This window comes from Taudactylus pleione, unplaced genomic scaffold (genome assembly GCF_031769625.1).
Source record: "Taudactylus pleione unplaced genomic scaffold, aTauple2 ptg000302l, whole genome shotgun sequence".
Classification (NCBI taxonomy): domain Eukaryota; kingdom Metazoa; phylum Chordata; class Amphibia; order Anura; family Myobatrachidae; genus Taudactylus; species Taudactylus pleione.
This window is the reverse complement of record NW_028284703.1, coordinates 9,475,107-9,497,707: the sequence shown is the minus strand read 5'-3', so window position 1 is coordinate 9,497,707 and position 22,601 is coordinate 9,475,107. Positions and strand designations below refer to the sequence as shown.

The 22,601-nt window shown below is 43.8% G+C and overlaps 1 protein-coding gene across 1 annotated transcript in view; it reads right to left on the bottom strand.

Annotated features, from left to right (window-relative positions):
• WDR19 (WD repeat domain 19) overlaps window positions 1-22,601 on the bottom strand; it is a 120,404-nt gene that overhangs the window by 42,234 nt on the left and 55,569 nt on the right. The window contains exons 18-27 of the mRNA XM_088482982.1: window positions 21,488-21,647; window positions 20,716-20,826; window positions 17,742-17,851; window positions 15,579-15,636; window positions 10,671-10,817; window positions 10,505-10,587; window positions 8,871-8,954; window positions 8,208-8,354; window positions 6,552-6,676; window positions 3,686-3,798 (exon numbers count right to left, since the gene is read on the bottom strand). Of these exons, the coding sequence (XP_088339108.1) occupies window positions 3,686-3,798; window positions 6,552-6,676; window positions 8,208-8,354; window positions 8,871-8,954; window positions 10,505-10,587; window positions 10,671-10,817; window positions 15,579-15,636; window positions 17,742-17,851; window positions 20,716-20,826; window positions 21,488-21,647 (1,138 nt within the window). The remainder of the gene's footprint in view (window positions 1-3,685; window positions 3,799-6,551; window positions 6,677-8,207; window positions 8,355-8,870; window positions 8,955-10,504; window positions 10,588-10,670; window positions 10,818-15,578; window positions 15,637-17,741; window positions 17,852-20,715; window positions 20,827-21,487; window positions 21,648-22,601) is intronic.

The following is a 22,601-nucleotide window of genomic DNA, read 5'->3' as shown; positions in this document are numbered from 1 at the left end:
GGAAGCAATATACTGGTCCTGTCTTATGCCTGGGTAAGCTGTAGGAGCACACAGCCCAAATATGGCACAGTGCAACTAATGTATGTGACAAAACCTCACAAATACTTAGTTCTATAAATGTGAGGCACATGGAAAACCCCTGAATACACCTGTATGTTAAGGTAATAGTCCGAGAAAAAAAAAACACACTGGTCCTGACTGATGCTTGGATAAGCTGCAGGAGCCCACTGTCTCAGTATGTAACACACTGGTCCTGTCTGACACTTTGGTAAGCTGCAGGAGCCCCTTTGCCTAAATATGGCACAGTGCAGCACACAACAGTATGTGTCAGACCTCACAAATGTTATCTTTTATATATGTGAGGTAAAAGAACCACCTTAAATACACCTGTATTAGGGCAGAAATAGAGGTATAAATATATGCTTACAGTTAGGAAACAAAGATACAGACAGGCAGCGCTAGCATAAGTCACATACAATGCAGAAAGTATACTGCAAAGTAGCACTACAATCAACTGCCCAGATTCAGTGTCTGGGAAGGCTACAGTGGTGCATACATCAACCCAATGGAAGATGAAGGGGGACTGGGCCACACGCTGGCCTGGGAGATCTGCGATTAACCATCAGAGAAAATGGCCGCCGAAGACCTCAAAGGGGGTGTGGCCACAAGAGGAGACAGCTCAGCAAAGCCAGACCGCATTGGAAAGGCGCGCTGAGCTGAGGGGAGGAGCCGCTACAACAGGGAAGGCTGACTCCCCTGGCTGAATATTAACCCCTGGGACGCTGGCTTCCCGCGCCGATACTGTCCCTGGTGGTCTAGTGGAAGCGCATAGTATGGGGGTGCCTGCGTCCACCTCAGCGTCTCCAGTCTGTCCCCTGAGACCGGAGGCAATGGCAGCTAATATGCAGGTCACCGCAAGCGGTGACCCACCTTGCCTTGTCCCTGTACGTCCGGCCGCAGTCTGGGAAGTCCGCGGGGCCCGGCTAGCACGGACCCCGGGGTCCCGCCGAGAACTCCACATCGGTACTGGAATCGCGGCGCTGGCGGGGTGACTGAGCGGCAGCACAGATGTCCAAAGGACAGTCTGTTGCTGTGCGCTCTGAAGATAGTTTTTTTTTAACTATCAAATCATAAAATAAAATAAAATAGCTTTAGGTGCTGCTAAGCATCCCCTCTGCAATAAAAGTGACCCGACTCCGGCCGGGCACTAACACAAACTGAGTTGCCTCTGGCTCGGGGGCGGGGTATAGGAAGGGATGGACCAGTGCATCCAGGGAGAAAAAGCTTTAACTGCGTGGTGCCTGGGATCCAGATCCAACCTACACCCCAAGGTCTCCCTGTTGAGCCTATGGACCCTGAAGAAGAAAGGTAAGTTTACCATAACTCTCCTTTTCTTCTTCAGGGTCCATAGGGCTCCACAGGGGAAACAATGGGGATGTCCGAAAGCAGTTGTTCAAGGACGGGGACGCTCCTGAGATGGGAGGAGAATCCAACACCCAAAGGAAGCATCCTGAGAGGCAAAGGTATCAGAGGTATAGTACCTAAGAAAGGTGTGGACAGAAGACCACGTGGCCGCCTTGCATAGTTGTTACATGGTTTATTCCATGCCTCACTCATGAGTTCCGAAAGCTGATCAGTGAGGAAATTCTGCCAAAACCACTTTCGGTCTCTTAAAGAGTGGCTCTTTTGCCTTAGGAATGGGCTCTGCATCTTCTATTTGAAGAATTGATTTGACAGCCCTCACTAGAGAAGGTACATTCAATTTAGACTTAAGCTCCTCCTCCCCTGAGGGAGACTGAGTGAGAGAGAGAGATCTGTCTTCTGCCTCCCCAGACGATACCTCAGAATCTGAGAACTGTGTGGACTGTGAGGATAACAGCATGTTTAGTAGTGTTACTGGGTAAGGGCCTCTCACTTTGCAGCATTTGTTGAAAAGCTGTAGAAGTAGCCACTAGACTCTGCACTGAGGTAGAGAGCATGTCTACCCATGGAAGAGGCATAGGAGTTCCTGCAGAAGTACCTGTTGTAGTAATCCCATAGGGGAAGCTACCGCAGGGACTGTAAGAGACCAGTACTGCTTGTTACACTTGCCTTTGCTAGACATAGCTACAAGGAGAGTATAACACAACATGGCACTGAGCAGTGTGCAACACACGCAGTATGTGACAGCCTACACAAATACATGTGAAGTACAGTGAACCCCCTATATACCAGTATCCAGGGGCGTTTTAAGAGAGGAGGGGGCCCATGTGCACTCCTCGTGCGGGGCCCCCTCCTCTCTCCCTGGTGGCTGGCAGCCGACTGACGCGGCTGGCCAGCCACCGGAGCATTAGTAGACTCCGGGCATTAGAGTGTGCCCAGAGTCTACTGCTCATGTGCAGAACACCGGAAAATGGCCGCGGCGGCCATTTTTCCAGTGTTCTGAGCAGCAGTGACACCCGATGCGGGACCTCGGGCAGGTAAGTTTAAAAAAAATATGGGTGCAGTGTGCGCGGTGCGGGGCCCCCCTGCACCCATTATAGATACGCCACTGCCAGTATCCCAGGGTTATTGTGAAAGAAGGGAAAAGGTATAAGCTGACAGAAAAAAAACAGACAGCAGCCTTAGCACAAGTCACATACAATGCAGAGTGTAAAATATAACTGCAATGGGAACTAAATGCAACTACACAGACTGCAGTGGCTGGTAGGAAATAGCGCTGTATAACCTGGTTCCTAGGAGAGGTATACAGGGAGACTGGACCCAGCGTTCCCAGAGACCTGTGGCTGCTCTGAAGATAATGGCCGCGGTGAGTCTCTGAGAGGGCGGACAGTGAAGGAGGAGAAGATCAGGAACGGCAAGACCGTAGTGGAATGGCGCCGTGAGCTGGGGGAGGGGCTGCAGGGAGATTGCTGACCTCCCCTAAGCTGACATCAACCACCTGGTCCCCTGGCCTCTGTGATACCCTGCGCCTGTATACTTTTATGCCCTTGTGGTCTAGTGAGTCTCCCGAGACCGGAGGTAAGACTGCACATAGACGGGGAACCCGCCTTCCCTGTCCCGTGTTCCAGATGCAGTTTGGGTTCCTCCCGTGGAGCCGCGCTAGCCAGGCCCCCCCGATGCCCCACTGTAAGTACCAAGCCCGGGGCTGGAGTTGCGGCGCAGCGGAGGGGTGATGGAGCAGCAACGCTGGCATCCAGAGTACTGCCTAGCGCTGCCTGCTCTTCAGGAAAAACACAAAATAAAAGAAAACATAAAATAAAGCTTGGGCAGCTTAAAAGCAGCCCCACTACTGTAAACGGTGATCCAGCTCCTGCCGGACAACAAAAAGACAAACTGCATTGCCCCAGGCTATGGGCGGGGTATAGGGGGGGGGAAGCACCAGAGCATCCTGGGACAGAAAGGGTTTAACTGTTGGTGTCCAGTCCTCCTAACCACCACCTATACCCCATTGTCTCCCCTGTGGACCCTGAAGAAGAAATAAAGATGAAGGTGATGCAGATGTATGTATTATTATCTCTCCATTTCCTGCTCATGGTGACGCAGTGTGAAGAGGGAGCTATTGCTGATAGATTAGACTATGTACCTGGGGGGTTCCCAGCTACAGCTCTTCTACTTAGAATAAATCACTATGATTGATAGTGCTGTGGAAATACATACAGTGGTTACTGTTTTATTTGTTTGTTACCGCAATTCATTCACCCACCCTCGCATGTTGTCCACAGAGCAGGAAAAACTTCCCAGCTTGGAAATGCTTCTTGTCCCCCTCGAAGTAGAGGGCAATACTCTGGTAATCCTCATTACTGGTGTTCTCGGATCCTGCAACACACAGACATGCGCACTTATTTTACACCCTCTGCCAGCTCAGTGCAGAGACTCATGTGCAGCCTTATATGTGAACACTGGGCCTGTGTCAGAGCTGTACCCTAATGCTGCCTCTGCAGCGTCTCTGTGCGTAAATATGCAAGTGTCACAGATGCCGGGAGATTGCATCAGCGTACAAAGGCGCAGCACCAGTCACAGATTATTCTATTATCGCAGTCCTGTCTGAGTCTATGGTCCCACAGAATGGTTGTAGCAATGGAGACGCTGGAGCCATATTTCTTGCGTATGGGATTGCAAACCCAAAGTGTGACACCCCCCCTCCCAAACGGCTTTGATATATCTGCACTCTTTGCTGCCAATCCTCCAAACGCTTCATGACTGTAAATCACACTGCAAGTAAAAAGTCGCTGTGTACAATTACGGTAATGTAACTTGAGGCATGCTCAGTGCGACTTAGATGCATGCAGGGTTTACTGATAATCGCTCAGATCCGTATACATCTGCATAGTGTACATCTCTGAGTCACGCCCATTGTTTGCAAATAAATAGGTTTCCACAAATAATGGTTACAGTATAAAAAGGATGCTATTATGTATATAATTAAGGTGCTATTAGAAATGTGAAATCTTTGTTTCTAAGAAAGAATAAAATATCTGATTTGTACAATTCCTGCAGATCTATACACAAGCATTTACCTATACGATCAGTGTAGATCTGTATGTGGCATCAGACACAGTGACTGTCAGTATGATTAGTAGATATACAAGCATATACCTATACCATCAGTGTAGATCTGTATGTGACATCAGACACAATGACTGTCAGTATGATTAGTAGATACACAAGCATTTACCTATACGATCAGTGTAGATCTGTATGTGGCATCAGACACAGTGACTGTCAGTATGATTAGTAGATATACAAGCATATACCTATACCATCAGTGTAGATCTGTATGTGACATCAGACACAATGACTGTCAGTATGATTAGTAGATACACAAGCATATACCTATACCATCAGTGTAGATCTGTATGTGACATCAGACACAGTGACTGTCAGTATGATTAGTAGATACACAAGCATATACCTATACCATCAGTGTAGATCTGTATGTGACATCAGACACAATGACTATCAGTATGATTAGTAGATACACAAGCATTTAGCTATACCATCAGTGTAGATCTGTATGTGACATCAGACACAGTGACTATCAGTATGATTAGTAGATACACAAGCATATACCTATACTATCAGTGTAGATCTGTATGTGACATCAGACACAGTGACTGTCAGTATGATTAGTAGATGTACAAGCATATACCTATACCATCAGTGTAGATCTGTATGTGACATCAGACACAATGACTATCAGTATGATTAGTAGATACACAAGCATTTAGCTATACTATCAGTGTAGATCTGTATGTGACATCAGACACAGTGACTGTCAGTATGATTAGTAGATGTACAAGCATATACCTATACCATCAGTGTAGATCTGTACGTGACATCAGACACAGTGACTGTCAGTATGAATAGTAGATGAACAAGCATCTACCTATACCATCAGTGTAGATCTGTATGTGGCATCAGACACAGTGACTGTCAGTATGATTAGTCGATACACAAGCATATACCTATACCATCAGTGTAGATCTGTATGTGACATCAGACACAATGACTGTCAGTATGATTAGTAGATACACAAGCATATACCTATACCATCAGTGTAGATCTGTATGTGACATCAGACACAGTGACTATCAGTATGATTAGTAGATATACAAGCATATACCTATACCATTAGTGTAGATCTGTATGTGACATCAGACACAGTGACTATCAGTATGATTAGTAGATACACAAGCATTTAGCTATACCATCAGTGTAGATGTGTATGTGACATCAGACACAGTGACTGTCAGTATGAATAGTAGATGAACAAGCATCTACCTATACCATCAGTGTAGATCTGTATGTGGCATCAAACTCAGGACTTGATTATACAGTTGAACAATCTTTGCTATTGTGCATGCATGGAAAAGTCCATTAATCCCTTACTGCACACCCAACCCAAGTGTCTGATGGCGTTTGCAATTGCGTATGACATCACTAAAACTTGAGAAGGGGTTTGCGATCCTTGGGCGTTTTAGGGCGGAGGCAGGGAGTGCAACCTAAACTAAATCGCAAAAAAGGGCCATTTCATGGGTGTGCTATGGGAGGGTCACAGGTGTGTCTGTAAACGCTGCTGCGTTCCCAATTGTAAATGCAATGCTTTAGAGGCCATGTTTAGTTTAGGATTTGTGGAAAGTAGCTAGAGAAGACCCTAGGCTATTGCAAATGTCGAGGGTGCAGTTGATGTTGCTTCGTGTGTTTACAATCTTCATCACAAATGCACAGACCATGGAGCCTGAGAGTGGGCGTCTCACCGCTCATACACTACATCGCACCGTCCCGCACCAGAGGAAGGCTGAGATAAGCATTTGCATATTCCCGCAACAGCTATTGAGAGAGAAGCTGCAATCACGGCTGCATTACCAACAATCTCTGACTCAGGCCCACGGTGACTATCAGTATACTTTGGTTAGAATATAACTATAGACACAAACATGTACCTCTATAATCTGTGCTGATCTGTATGTTGGATCAGACACAATGACTGTCAGTAAGATTAGTAGATTCACAAGCATCTGGCTACAACATCAGCATAATATAGTATCAATATAAAAAAGAGAATGCACCTATAACATCAGCATAGATCTCCATCTGGTTGTGTTGCTGGGCCAGCTGAAATGCCTCATTGTTGCACTTGGATAGGACTAGGAACTGAATTGCTGAGCCATAGTCTCCCAGACGGAGGAAGAATCTACATACAACAAAAGATCATTGTTATAACATGACACATCTATTTTACAATATGACATATGTATTCCCACAATCAAGATTAGTTAAGTTGCCTGACACCAGTGTATACTGCACTGCTTATAGTTCTAGTGAGACAAAATTCACATAAAGGGCTGATGCAGAGTATGCAAAGCTTCCTACATGCGCCACATAGGACGAGCTACACGGATCTGCATATGGGAGTAAATGCAAACATTTTCCTATTGCAGCTGGACTCCAGGTCTCTGCAGGCCCTAGGGTATGCTGGCACTTCTAGTTCTAAATGTGCCAAGATGCTTAGGCAGCTATGGGAATGCTAACAAGCCCTGCATACCAAAACAGGTTCTGCTGATACCGTTAGTTATACAGCCAAGAATGAATCCTCTTTTCCTAGTTTTTACTCAATTTATTACCCCGGTTGATAAATGTACAGGACAGATATATTCTGGTTGGTAAATGTACAGAACCGATATATTCTGGTTGGTAAATGTACAGTACAGATATATTCTGGTTGGTAAATGTACAGAACAGATATATTCTGGTTGGTAAATGTACAGAACAGATATATTCTGGATGGTAAATGTACAGAACAGATATATTCTGGATGGTAAATGTACAGAACAGATATATATTCCTGGTTGGCAGGCGTGCTTAAAGGTCAAAACGAGCGTTTTATGGGTGTGCATAATTAAAACAGCAGCGTCATTGACCACGTCACTGGGTTATTTTGTAGCCAGAACTGCTCGCAAAATTGTGGTAGCAAAAACCAACCCCAAGAATAGCGAGCAGTTCATACCCTGGTCAATGTACTCGATTAATTTAATAAATAGCGGACATGACGTAGGATGCGAGCGGCCAGGGGGCGTATTTTTTCAAAAAACGACCGCAAGTTTTGTTCGCTCGTTCAGACCTAGAGGCGTGAACAGACCGCAAAGAGCGAACGGTTGATTTGAATAGCCACCCCTATTTTCTGGACGAGCGAGCGCTAATTGCGTCCGGCTCTGAATCAGGCCCATAGTCTGGTTGGTAAATGTACAGAACAGATATATTCTGGTTGGTAAATGTACAGAACAGATATATATTCTGGTTGGTAAATGTACAGAACAGATATATATTCTGGTTGGTAAATGTACAGAACATATATATTCTGGTTGGTAAATGTACAGAGCAGATATATATTCTGGTTGGTAAATTGTACAGGACAGATATATTCTGGTTGGTAAATGTACAGAACAGATATATATTCTGGTTGGTAAATGTACAGGACAGATATATTCTGGATGGTAAATGTACAGAACAGATATATATTCTGGTTGGTAAATGTACAGGACAGATATATTCTGGTTGATAAATGTACAGAACAGATATATTCAGGTTGGTAAATGTACAGGACAGATATATTCTGGATGGTAAATGTACAGGAATAGAAATTGTAAATAATCGCGTCTGCTGCTACACACACTACATGCCCCTGTAATCTAGCATATACCAGACCCCGGTGACATAGGATTTACCTGGCTACCATCTTAGCTCCCTCCAGCGACTGAGTCTCTCTCACTATACCAACCGCTTTTTCAGGATTGTTTAAGTGATCCAAATAGATGCGGATGACGTTATCCCAGTCTCGTGCATTCTCATAAGCCAAGGCCGCCTCTTTATACCTGTAGGAACAAACAAAAGCTCATTGCCCTGGCGTTCTTTACAAGCAGTCAGAAGAACTCTTTAGTAAATATACCTAATCACATAACAAGTCTCTTCCAACAGCTGTACATCCATAGGGGTGCACCTTTCAGACTATAGCACAGGGGTAGCCAACCTCGGTCCTCGTTAGCTACCAACAGTTCCGTTTTCCAGACCACCTAGCAGGTGCACAGGTGTATTCATTACTAACACATTTGAAAAGATCCACAGGTGAAGCTAATTATATCACTTGTGATTCTGTGAGGAGACCTGCAAAACATGCACCATTGGTAGCTCTTGAGGACCAGGGTTGGCTACCACTGCTATGGCACTACCTTTCACTATTTATGTACAATATATTAGGTTATAACATATCTTTATATAATCCATAATAATCACCACAGGAAATTCTCCCGCATATAGTGTCCCTGTAAAATACTAATATTATATAATAAAATAAACTTGTACATGGATAAAATAGGGTTTGTCTAACTCACTTTCCATCAGCTTCCTTTGCTTTTGCATACTGCAGGTGGATCTTTGGAGAGGACACATTAGGAAGCAGCTCTCCCACCTTTGCCCTGAAAAATAACAGAATGGAATATTATTTACACAGTTGTTTTAGGAAGATGTGCTCTGTAATACAGTTTGTGGATAGAGCACAATCTTCACTGTGTAGTAGTTGCACCACCAAATGCTGTATACAGTCCAGTAACCTCCTCCTTCCCCTAGGTACAGCCCTGGAAGCAGCTCTATTTAGCTGTTTTTGCCACGGCTCCTCCACTTCTGTTATACAGAGCTGGAAAATCTTGTTCACCACTCAAGTGCACTGGGCCGAGCCCTGACCCCTTCTGCCTTCTAAACACGTGGCGTCATAATGTCACAGAATAGAGGCCTGGGAGCGGGAAGCTTGGCATCAGGTGCCACCTTAGGACGCATCCTCATTCTCTCCAGGCACCTCACAATCTGGAGACAGGTGCCACCCGCTCAGCTTTACGCTCTTGGTATGGCCCTGGATGCAGGAAGCCCTCACTTCAGTATGGCTCTGGCTGTGAGAAGAACAGGAGCAGCCCCTGGGGATCTGTCTACTGTAAGAAGAAATTTAGTTAGAATCTAATAGATTGCACTGGTGCCCTATTTGATGGACACGCAAATAAAATTGGAGCTTCTATTCCCCGAGGAAAACCCACGCAAGCATGGGGAAAACACAAACTCCACACAAATAGGAACCTCAAACACATGACCTTAGTGCTGTGAGGCAGCAATGCTAACCACGGTTTGACAGTGCTGCCAATTTACTGCCTCTTCCAGCACTGGCAGCCTCTATAAAGGTTAGCAATGTCCCCCAAATAGGAAGATTACTCCCGGGTGAAAACAAATATTACCATTTTCAGATTATTTAGAGCATTAATAGAAAGCACTGAGCGCTGCTAAATATCTGCAAACATTTTAAAAGGTAAAAAAACCATGGGTGTAACTACCATAGGTACAAGGGGAGCAGCTGCTATGGGGCCCAGAGCTGAGGGGGGCCAATCTTCCTTGTCAGAGTTACATGTGTTATATACATTTTTCACCACTGGGTGGTACATAGGGGCCCTTACAATTCTTTGCTATGGGGCCTTCAAATACCCAGTTACGCCTCTGAACAAAACCCCTGGGTGTCTGCCACATTCTCATATAGGGAATAGGAAGTGGGGAGGATGTTGTTTCAAATGACAATTATATTCTCAAAGAGCATTGATACATGTTAAATGGAAGCTCACAAGTAGATAGCACATATTCAGGTCGGTTATAACCTTTTTTTTTATTACAGAATGCAACAGAATAATAATACATTAAAATCATTAAATATCATGGACAGATTCACCAACAGGAATAAAGTGCTGATGGGTGAGAAATAGACCTCACAGTGGCAGGGATGGAGTCATACATTTGCATACAATGAATGTGTGTGCACAGAGTACCTAGCGTGAGTTAGCACTGTACATGCTCAGAAAGCGAATGCACACATAGGCCACACACAGTTTGCACTAATCAAACATTCCCCGCCTGGAGGTGTAATGGTGGTGGGAGGGGCTGTTACATAACAGACAGTCTGCATCACACACGTATCACAGGTTACACTTCTTACCAGTTTTTACATCGGATATAAACAGAAGCGGCTTTGTCATAGTACTGTCCCTTCTCATACAGCTGGGCTGCCTCTGACAATTGCTGGTGTAGAAAGAAGAGAGGAAAACGATGAATGACTATCCCAGTGCAGACTCCTCATTTACCCCAGGGCCGACCCAATATACCTTCATGCTTTCCAGTATTGCACCGCAATCTTTCTTCAGCAGTCTGCTGGGGTGTTTGAGCGCCTGATTCACCCCGCGCCGGATATCTCCCATGCGGATGGACATACGCGCTACACCAGCGAGGCACGTTTCATCATGTTCCTGATACTGTTGGAATATAGATATACGTCAGGGAAAAAGGGGGGAAGGGAAATATCGCACTGGCTTGTTATAATACAGTTAAATCCAATAAACATATGTTGACAAAGCCACTATATATACTCAACTAGTACTTGGAAGATAGATCATCCATGTATGTATAGAAAACAATAGAAGAAGTGGCGGTGCTCACTAGAGTAATACACATGATAATTTATAAGAGAAAGAAAAGAAACTCTATTTGGTGAGCACTCTTGGTCATATATAGAAAAAGAAAAAAATATATAGGTCTATCACAGACCCCTTAAAATTCAACTTTTAATAAGAGTAATTTAAAAAGTCGGTCATATTAATTGATGACCCAACCTAACCAAATAAGACACTCAATATTAAACGTACAAAGACACATACAACATATAACAAAAAAAGGATATCATATTCGCATCTATGGAAGCGGAAAAAATGATAATCTCCTAATAGGCGAAATATTTGTAAAAACAATGTTGTAATCAATATATAAAATATACAGATCTACTAAATATCAGATAGTACCCATAATAGCACATGCATAATGAATCCAATTGTGGAGTATAATAGAAAAAGTCAGAGCATAGGACTGCTGCTCCTCATTCTACTTCTCTTCACCTCTGCTAATTGCTATCTGTGAAGAGTGAGGGATTACCGGAGAGCAGATTGCCCTTAGAAACAACAGTTAATCGGGGATTTTACTCACATTTCATTTCTGCTGTTCGGTGTCATACTCAGTGCATTGGACACCCAATGAGAGAACTACTTTAATGAGATCATCCGCAGTTAATAGAGCGAAAGAATGTATAGTGAAAATATCTTATGTGGAATTAATTTGTGAAAAACAAAGAACAAAACAATAATATACCCCGTAAGGCTTTAAGTTGTTGTGTATACCAAGTATTGACCTTACTTGGCAAGTGCAGATTTCAGTCTGTAAATAACATCTACCTGTATATACATATATTAAAAAATCATGCATGGGTGTGGAACAAAAATATTCCAAGCACCATAAATACAATTGTGGCCATGCTGACCACTAAAAGAGACTGTTGAAGCAAGATAAACCAAAAAAGTAAGAGAAGAAAGGAAAAGCTCATCTATCTTGAGAGTCTAAAAAATAATCGTGCAAATGTGGTGCAAAAAGGAAATAAAAATAGTAAATGCCTGGGGTTGTGAACTATCACAGTTCATATCATCATATATCCACAAAAAATAAGTGTATATAACTCAGCGGGTTATTCATTGTAGTAAGTCATAGCCACATACATCCAAAACACATCCAATATGTGCTATAAATTTATAATCCTCACAGAGAAACCAACAATTTGGTCACTCAAATGTGAAACATCAAGTTGATTACTAGGATACTTGGATGTGATACATAAACGCTGTTTAAAAGCCTTACGGGGTATATTATTGTTTTGTTCTTTGTTTTTCACAAATGAATTCCACATAAGATATTTTCACTATACATTCTTTCGCTCTATTAACTGCGGATGATCTCATTAAAGTAGTTCTCTCATTGGGTGTCCAATGCACTGAGTATGACACCGAACAGCAGAAATGAAATGTGAGTAAAATCCCCGATTAACTGTTGTTTCTAAGGGCAATCTGCTCTCCGGTAATCCCTCACTCTTCACAGATAGCAATTAGCAGAGGTGAAGAGAAGTAGAATGAGGAGCAGCAGTCCTATGCTCTGACTTTTCTATTATACTCCACAATTGGATTCATTATGCATGTGCTATTATGGGTACTATCTGATATTTAGTAGATCTGTATATTTTATATATTGATTACAACATTGTTTTTACAAATATTTCGCCTATTAGGAGATTATCATTTTTTCCGCTTCCATAGATGCGAATATGATATCCTTTTTTTGTTATATGTTGTATGTGTCTTTGTACGTTTAATATTGAGTGTCTTATTTGGTTAGGTTGGGTCATCAATTAATATGACCGACTTTTTAAATTACTCTTATTAAAAGTTGAATATTAAGGGGTCTGTGATAGACCTATATATTTTTTTCTTTTTCTATATATGACCAAGAGTGCTCACCAAATAGAGTTTCTTTTCTTTCTCTTATAAACTGTTGGAATATAGCCTTCGATTAAATACAGTTAACACAACTCTTCATTTTCTATGATCGAAACATTACTGATTAAAGAAATTCAGGGGAGATGTATCAACAAAACAGTACAATACAGTAAACAGTACATTATAGTACACAAAGTTATATATATATTTTACTACACCGTTCCACAAAGGCAACAGTGCTAGAGTGGGTGGGTGAGGGGTTGGAGGGTAGGGTAAATACTCAGTGCAAGAAGAAGCCTGTACCCATAGACTTGGCGGAAACAGCTAAAAAGTTTAGAGTCACTGAAGTAGGTGCAAGCCAAAGATAAAAAAAAAAAGGGAGAGAGAGCCCACGGAGGAAGTGAAAAGTGTAGCTGGTGAGCAGGAGTAGATGTAGATGAGACAGGAGGGAGAAGGGCCTTGCTCATACAAGCTTACATGCTCAAGGAAGGGAGAGACAAACGGATGACACAGTAGAGCTGAGGGCTGGAAGCAAGAGTGGGAATGAAGGTGGAAGAAAGATGGTTAGTTTAAATATGTGGTGATATGGTTAGCAGCTATGCTGTAATGAACAGGTGGGTTTTGATCGCCTGTTTGAGACTAAGGGATAGTCTGATGGAGCAAGGGAGATTGTTCCAGTGGTGGGGAGCAGCATGGGAGAAGTCTTGAACTCGGGAATGAGAGGTGGTAAGCAGAGGGGAGGAAAGGCGACGGTTGTTGGCTGGGTGGAGAGGATGGGAGTATGCTAGGATATGGGGTTGGAGATGTAGGGAGCAGTGGACTTGGAAAGGGCCTTGTACGTGAGGGTAAGGAGTTTGAAGAGGGTCCTGTAGGAGAGGGGAGCCAGTGTAGGGTTGGCAGATGTGGAGAGGTGGCACAGGAGGATAAGTCTAGTTGCAGCGTTCAGTATAGATTGGATAGAAGCAAGATGGTAGCGGGGGAGGACGGTAAAGGAAAAGCTTGATGTAGTAAAAAATGAGAAATGGGGGAGGTAGGGCCTGATGCGAGCGAAGTTACGGAGCTGGAAACGACAACATTGAGCAAGGGATTGAGGACCTCATTCAGAGTCGGTCGTTGTGGCCGCACGGTCGTAAGGGAAAAGGTGGCCGGATATGCAAATGATGCACTAGCAAGTTGCGTCGTTAAGATGGGATTGTTAGCTGGACGACCAAGGGGAGGATGTGGCCGGAAGACTAAAAATACGCCCCCTTCTCGTTCGCATTACGTGTCATCTCCGGGCATATAAGGATTAATCGAGACCATCGGAGCTGGTCGTAGAGCTTAAGGTTGACCTTACCCTCTCTTAAGCTCTACGATCAAGTCAGTGTAAAATCCTCCCATGTCACATGTGCTATGACACTACTTTGTTAATTATGCACTCCCATAAAACGCCGTTCGCATAATTAGGCACGCCTGTGTTCGGATCTCCACTCCTCCGTTCACAAGCACCTTCCCGTTACCACCCACAAACGCCTCATCCTGTCACTCAAACTAACGACCTGGCCAAGTTCAAGGAGAGAGATATTTCCGATCGTAACAGCTAGTTTGCGCATGTGCATTGCGAATTTTACGCATGCGCAGTTTAGAGAACATCGGCTGCGTACGACCGAGCGGCCGCAACGACCGACTCTGAATGAGGTCCTGAATATGAAGGAAGGGGGGGTGGGGCAAAAGAGGGGGAGGAGCGAAGAATGACCCGCAAATATCGGAGTTGGGGAGCAGAGGAGATATGAGTGATGTCAACAGTGAGAGAGAGATCGAGAATGGAGTAGACTCTTGTAGAAGGGAAGACAAGGAGTTCAGTTTTGGCCAGGTTAAGCTTGAGAAAACGCTTGGACTTCCAGGAGGAAGTAGCAAAGAGGCAGCTGGAGAGAGGTGAGGTAGAGTTGAGTGTTATTGGCATAGAGGTAATACTAGAGCCCGTAAGAACTGATGATTTCACCTAGGGAGGAGGAGTATAAAGGAAAGAGGAGAGAGTCGTGGACAGAAGCCGGCGGGACGCCCACGGGAAGGATTGGTGGGGAGGTGCTACCAGCGACATGATGAAGGTTCTGAATGTAAATTGTTGAGATTTTTAGATGTCAGCAGTGTGATATAACTCAGTAGGGTGGGGAAAGGTAATGCTAAACGGTAAAAAATTAAGGAGTACAAAGAAATCAGCAAGGGTCCTGCACTCATATCAATTGCAAATCAGTAAAACAGAGAGGGACAAATGAACGAAGAAGTATGGGATGAAGCGATACTACACTTGGTTCTGCATTTGTCAGACATATTCCAAATAAATCTTAATATTTCTAAATAAAAATTGTGCAGCCCATGCTTCAGACTTGAATCTTCAAACCTCCTAATGCTTCGGCAGATATTAAAAAGTGAAGTTTTGCTGGAAAAAGGGAAGTTTCAGCCAGGAAGAGGAGGCTCTTGGGAATGAGCCCTGTAACATGCGGGTACCATTCTAACCCCTACATTTATCCTGTGTCCCCATTATATAACCATATAATGCTATGATCGGATCAAAAATAGTACATTTCTATAGTATTTTTCAAAAACATTTTTTAATGGAAAGCCTCGCTTTTTTTTACAAAGTGAATTGCATTAGCGCATTCCGTCATCTGGACACATACAGAACACCAGTAAACTGTGCATAGTGTACATGACAATACTTACCACGTTGTCTCCAGTCATTCCTTTCTCATAATGAGCAAGCGCATTAACGTAGTCACCGCTGCAGGAGAAAACGATCAGAATATAAAAGTTATCAGAGTAATACAGAAATAAGCATAAAGACACTAGATGTAACTATTGTACTATGGAATGGTGAAATGTACTATCTTGGACTCAGCACCAGATCTGTATGTGGCTTTCTATGGCCACAGTTATAAAGTAATAGCATTATGGTAACTGCATGTGGCCCTAACTTCAATCGCAGTTTTGAAGTTTAACTAAATGCATGTAATTACAATGTTATTAGAGTTAATGGAGTTTTATAGTAATTAGTGGATGTGCATGCTCTTCTGATACTGTTTTTTGTGATTATATATATTTTTATGAGGATTTATAAGAAGCTTGAGAGGGAGAGTGGGCATATGACCATGCGTCTCGTTTTTTCTGGAACTGTTCCACCCACGGGCCGCAGCGTCCCTCGGTGGGGGGGGGGAAGTTGGGGGGAGCATAAACCGTAAGCAGAAGGAGAACAGATGCCATGCGAATGTGCACGGCATCTATTCACCAGTGTACAGAGAGCCAGGGGCGGCCCAGCATCTCGGATAGTGCTGGGCACTCCTCCATAGTGACAAAATCGGGGGAGCCGCGTGGCTCCGTCCTGTTTTCCAGAGGCTCCGCCCCTCCCCCCCCCCCTCCCCCCTGAAGCTCCAAACCTTTTCGGAACGCATGCGTACCTCTTCAGGGATCCTAGAAGTTGGGAGGTATGTGTTTATGTATGTATATATGAATGTATGCATAAATTAATGAATGAATAACTATAAGCAAATCATCAGCACAATGCAAAAAAAAAATCAGGTTTAATTTAAAAGTGAAAAGTGACTGAAAAAGGTAAAGCGAGTAGAAGGAGAATCATGTGTATCTGCTCAGCATTGTACCAATTTAAGAGCCGTATTCAATTTGAGCTGAGCCGCGTTAAGTTAACGCGGCCCGGACTTAACGCCGACTTCGCCTGTTTTGGAGGCGGAAAAGTATTGCGCGCGTGCACGCTTTACCCCGTATTCAATTTGAAAGTACAGGTAAACTGGACTTTAACAAGCCAAAAGTACTGTCAGTTTTGGGAAAATCAGCCTGACACCCCCCAAAAGATGCTCTGACATGGGGGTTAGCTATGGTTACCCCCGATTTGGCTTGCTGAAGGTATCTGGTGTTTTTAAATGGGTTCAATAGCTGCTAAATAGCGTTTTTGTATACCTCATGCAGAATAGTATTTAGGATGTTTTTTTTCCAGAAAATAACTTATCCCAGCACATTTGGGGTACTTGAAAATGGGGGTCAGCATATTTAAAGTTGAAAAAGTGAAGTTGAAAAAATCGTGAAAAATCCACCTGCCGCAAACACCTGCAATCAAAAAAACATTTGGGGCATACTTAGGGACCCCCCCAGAGTCAAGTTCGCTAGTTTTTAAGTTTGCACCTCAACATTTTTTTTTTTGCCCAATTTTTGGAGTGTCCTTAAGTTTTTTTTTTTTTCTTTTTTTGACACAGATTACCTTTGGGGGACTGTCTGAAGGCTGCAGGGGGTTCCCACAACGTTGCACCCCAAAAACCCAATTTCTGCACTTTTTTCCGCCTGCCATTCATAGGCGATACTTTACCGCCTATTACATTACATTGCATTCCGCCTAGGTGGAAAGTCTGTCAAATTGAATACGGGGTAAAACCAAAACAGGCGATAATGTCGTCATCGGCGGAAACTCAACGCGGATCTGGACTTAACGCTTCAAATTGAATACGGGCCTAAATGTGTTGTACTGTACATCGACCACTGCTGACACCTATTGGCAGGGGGTGGAAAAGTGGGAGGGGGCAGCATATGATTGATTGGATTGGAGCCTCTCATGTCCAACCACCTTCTACAGCAGTAAATGTCCCCTCCGCTACCCAAACCCACCACCAATAGTTGCCAAAAGCAAGGTCAGCAAGGGAGCGTGTTCAACCCCTTTAATGTTTTAAGATTATACATCAATTGTAATAAACATTAACTGAAATATGATCTATAACGAAGTAACATCCCATGTACACAGCTACTTAGATAAGGTACGTTATTTCTAATAAAGCATGATATATTGTGACGGTCACCGACAGAGAACACATATAGAGGACTCACGTGAACTCCAGCTGTATGGCATATTCCTTTGATATAAAGGGTATCTGGTTGGGAGCCAGGCGTTTCGCCAGCTGTAGGGCGCTATCCCAATGCTGCAAGTCTCGTCTGACCTAGATTCAATACACCGTAATTATGACTTGTTATGTGGCTGGAGGATTATTTAGTCATCTAAAGCTTCTCTTAAATGTGAATCAGACACCAGATAGCTCTAAACTAAATTTATCACACATTGTTGATCCAATCACTCAGTCCGACTGCCCACATCTATGCCAGATTTCACCAGACATTTACATGCCCATATCTGAAGGATCTTGTAGTTTTATTGGTCGGAACCCATCTGCGCAGTTGAATGAACGCTCTGCGGGCAGCACCCAACCACATGTGGGTAGAGCCCAATGTATTTATTGTCTGTTCCAACAAATAGTTAAAAGATTATGGGCCTGATTCAGAGCCGTTCGCTATTTGCGGTCGTTTGTTCAAAAACAAGGGGTGGCTATTCAAATGATCCGTTCGCAAATTGCAGTCTGTTCACACCTCTAAGTCTGAACGAGCGAGCAAAACATACGCTCGTTTATTTGATAAAAACGCCCCCTGGCCGCACGCACCATACGTCATGTCCGCTATTTATTAGATTAATCGAGTACATCGTACAGCGTATGAACTGCTCGCTATTCTTGTGGTTGGTGTTTTCAACCGCTATTTTGCGAGCAGTTCTGAGTTAAAAAAAACCAAGTGACGTGGTCAATGACGCTGCTGTATTAATTATGCACTCCCTTAAAACGCCCGTTTTGACCTTTAAGCACGCCTGCGAACGGATCTCCACTCCCCGTTTTCAAGTACCTTCCCCTGTTACCACCCACATACGCCTCATTCTGTCACTCAAAATAGCAGGCACTCGCTATATTGCGTACAAATGATTTTCGGCCGCACTGACTGGTTCGCGCATGCGTACTAAAAACCGTACGCATGCGCAGATGTGCTCTGAATGAGGGCCTATGATTGCAAATGGGAACCTTTTTTTTTTTTTAGGTCCAAACCAGTTGTGATATCAGACAGTTGGGTCTAGGACACCATAACCGGATTGCCCTGTTACCCAGAACCCAGCGGGAATAGAAAGCAGGCTCTTGTAAAGCCGTGTATCCACTACTACACAATATAATGAACGATTGAACGATATCGTTATCATTCAATCATTCATTATATTGTGCAGTGAACATTGAGCCCACACTGAACAATATGTCGTTCAGTGCCGGCTTCCTCCCTCATCCCCGAACCTGCACAACCTGACGATATGGTCAGGTTGGACAGCAGGTTCGGGCGATGAGCGACGGCGTCAACGGCCAGCAGGAGCGCCCATCGCTGGTCGTTGACGGCATATCCACTGCACGATATTGCAGACGATTGAACAATAGCAATGTCGTTATCATTCATTATATCATGTAGTGGATACGCGGCTTTAAGATTCTTGTAGCAAAACGCTTGCATTAGTGTAATCTCCCTCCCACCCCAATATTATTTCTATTATAATTGCTGATTGCACCAATGCATTATTATTTACATTTAGAATAATTAATTTACATTTAGAATAAATAATCTATAAATATTAATATTGTTATCCTCCATATGTATGGTCAAATTCCAAAGCCTACAACTATGATGTACCACTAGATAGCTGCATTTACTATCTTTATTTATTAATCCTCACAAGAGGTTAAAACTAGGAGTATTTATAGCAGATAAGTAGAGACCGCAGCCAGGTGTAAGAGATAGGTTTGTGTTACATCAAACAGTGCTATTATTCACACATCTAGGACACTCAGCTGACCAGCAGCCAGGTAACGCCAGGAAAGTACAGAAAACATTCATAAACAAAACACTATGACAATTATTAGGTCTTTTCTACAGGATTTGGAAAACAATATTTCAATTAAATAATTAGAATTTGGGATTTTGCTCCTATCACAGGTGCAAAATGTAACTCCTCATGGTGCAGCTGACAGGACGCCTACTAAACGTCGCTCTGCATTACTCCTCCCTCTACTATTGGATGAGTTACACAAATACACATTCTATGCAATTAACCAACATTATTTTTTATAAAGGACCCATTAACCCTTTATTACATGGACAGTATAAACGTAACAAGTCACAAGAATTAATGTACGCCAAGTTTATACCACGTATACATACACACACACACACAACCAGATCATTAGCACAAGAAACCTTTGTTACATATGTTTTCATAGCCGGGATCCTGACTGTCTGTATTATTTATAACACTTGGTTGCTTATGCTCTGTTGCTTATCTGGGTGTTATGGTCGCTAATGTAGCAATATATATTATCCATGTCCTGGTCCTGTATTGTATTGTTCTGTAAGTCGCTTGTCTACAACTTGTTTATGTACTTTGTAAGGCGCTGCGGAACACTTGTGGTGCCATATAAATAAATGATAAATAATAATAACTACATCCCTATAACATAAGCATACAAAGTCCTCTAATAAGTACATGATCAATGAATAAAGCACCTATCAGCTTCATAGGTGATATTGCAATCAGCCAATCAGAAGCAGCTAGCCGTTTCCTTAATCAGCATGTATTTGGGCCTGACTTCAGCAACCAAAATAGATAGGGCTTCTGTGCTGTGTCAGTGTGTATCTATTAGATATTTTACAAACACGTCCTTACTGTAAACCGCCCCTTCCCTTCCATGTCCTGCTGCTCCAGTCGCAAGGGTCAGGTACATGCACATCTGCATACGTACATATGTGGCTTGTTTTGAGGGAATGTACAATCAATATTAGTAACAGACTCATACTACCTTGTTGAGCAGGGGACTGGAATGTCAGGAAGAGTCCCGGATAAATGAAAGAGCGGGCCAGTCTAGAAGTGAGAGGCCCAGGAGTCTGAATTGCATTGAATCATTGTGGCCTCCGGGGGAATTTTAAAAGTCAGCAAGTATACAGTTACCTCAAGTGCACAAATAGGGCTGCTGGATGCCAGATAGAGATCCTGTGCTAAGTTGAAGTCATTGGTGAACATGGCAAGATGGCCTGCTAGCAGATTGTTATCTTCTATTCCCTGTAAGGAAACACACAAATACAATAAAGCTGTAATTGTATTAGAATGGAGTAAACAGTTACATGCAACTATAAAATGAGAACACACAATTTAATGAAAATTGACCTTAATCTAACAGACAAAGCCAGGGTCGGACTGGCCCACAGGGGTACAGGGGAATCCCCCTGTGGGTCCCTCTCCTCTAGGGGTCAGTAACTTTGATCATGGTTGAACTTGAGGGCTTTGTTCATTTCTATGGAAACTGCACCAAGATTAGCCCTCCTGCCAAACATAGTGGGTGGTCTTGACGCACCCCTGTCCCCTCCTTTATAAAGGGTCCTTGTACTTTGCCAGCTATGTGCTCTCTAATTGCTGGCCAAGATCCCCTGTGGTGGCTGCCACACCCCTTAAGCATGGTCCCCTACCACTGCATTCCCAGGTGGGCCCTTGATGCCCCAAGGGCCCACCTGGGAATGGTCTATACTGGGCATAGCCTATATTCCACATTTATAATTACTTCACATATGTCATAAATGTATTAACCGGCTGGTGAGAGCCTGGATCCTAAAGTCCCCTCTGATTGAAATAAGTGCAAAGAAACAAAGTTTTCCTGTTATGCAGAGAACCCTGCAGGCCAGGAGGTCATACAAGTAGCTAGTTGTGCACCTTTTGCATTGTATACCTTTATTTGTTCAAGAGACATCACCATGCCCACGTTTCCAATGTTCCGGTAAACACGCACAGCAAATTCCACCTCCATGTGGTGCAGGCAGGCCCGGGCTAGCTCATTCCAGCTCTCCTGTGTACTCAGCAGGCTGCAGATGTCCCAGGCATCGGAAAACCTAGGCAACAAGGAGGCAATCACAGCGGTGTTACCAGGGCTGTCTTACATCCAAGTTATAGGTATGGATGTGTCAGACAGTGCGTATGGCTTTTCAGGTGCACTACTGGTGGGGAAGGTAGCAGCGCCTGCTGGAGATTGCAGCTCTCATAACTACAGTCTATGCAGCGTTTTTCAGCCAGGTTCTAAATCAGATACAAGTTGAAAAGTAAAAGCTTCTTGCGATTATCAGCAGACTGCGCATGCACCGTAAGCAGCAAAAGCGGTCTGCCCATGTGTTCCACAAAGCATCCGCAGATCTCCTTCAGACATAGCCTCCTGTAAAATGGGCGTTATTGGGAGGAAAGTGGGTGGCTACCGTGCGTACGCACGGTACAGATGTGTCTCAATTAAGTGTTACTACAGTGTGTCATAGGCATGTAGCCCAACTTCTGTGCTTGTTTGCATGCGGACAGACGGTAAGCCTGTTTCAGACTGACCTTTCGCACCCAGCATGGAATGGGTGCAAGTGCCCATACTAACCGCAACAGCTGTGGCCAGGGACAGACTGGGGCTGTATTTTAGCCCCGGCGTTCCTCTGTGTGTGCAGCTGCACGAAAAAGGGGCAAGGCCACACCTCATGGGGGCATGTCACGAATCCCTGGGGTGTGGCCTCACAGCACGACCCCATGTGTCTCTGCATACTGGCCCAAGGGACAACCATGAAGCTGCATGGACACAGTAGTAAACCTGGCTGACACAGACTTACGCACTTGCAGCTGCTTTGCGCCAGACTCAGAATCAAACCTTTTATGTTTCATTTTGTTCAGTTGATACGACGACTACTTAGCTCTGCCAAACAGGCTTGGTCACATGTTCTATCGAGCATACCGTTTTGCTCTCATACTATGAGCAAGGCTGCTATATGGATGAATTTCAGCCCCATTATCTATAGTGGAGATTTTGTGTTGCTGTA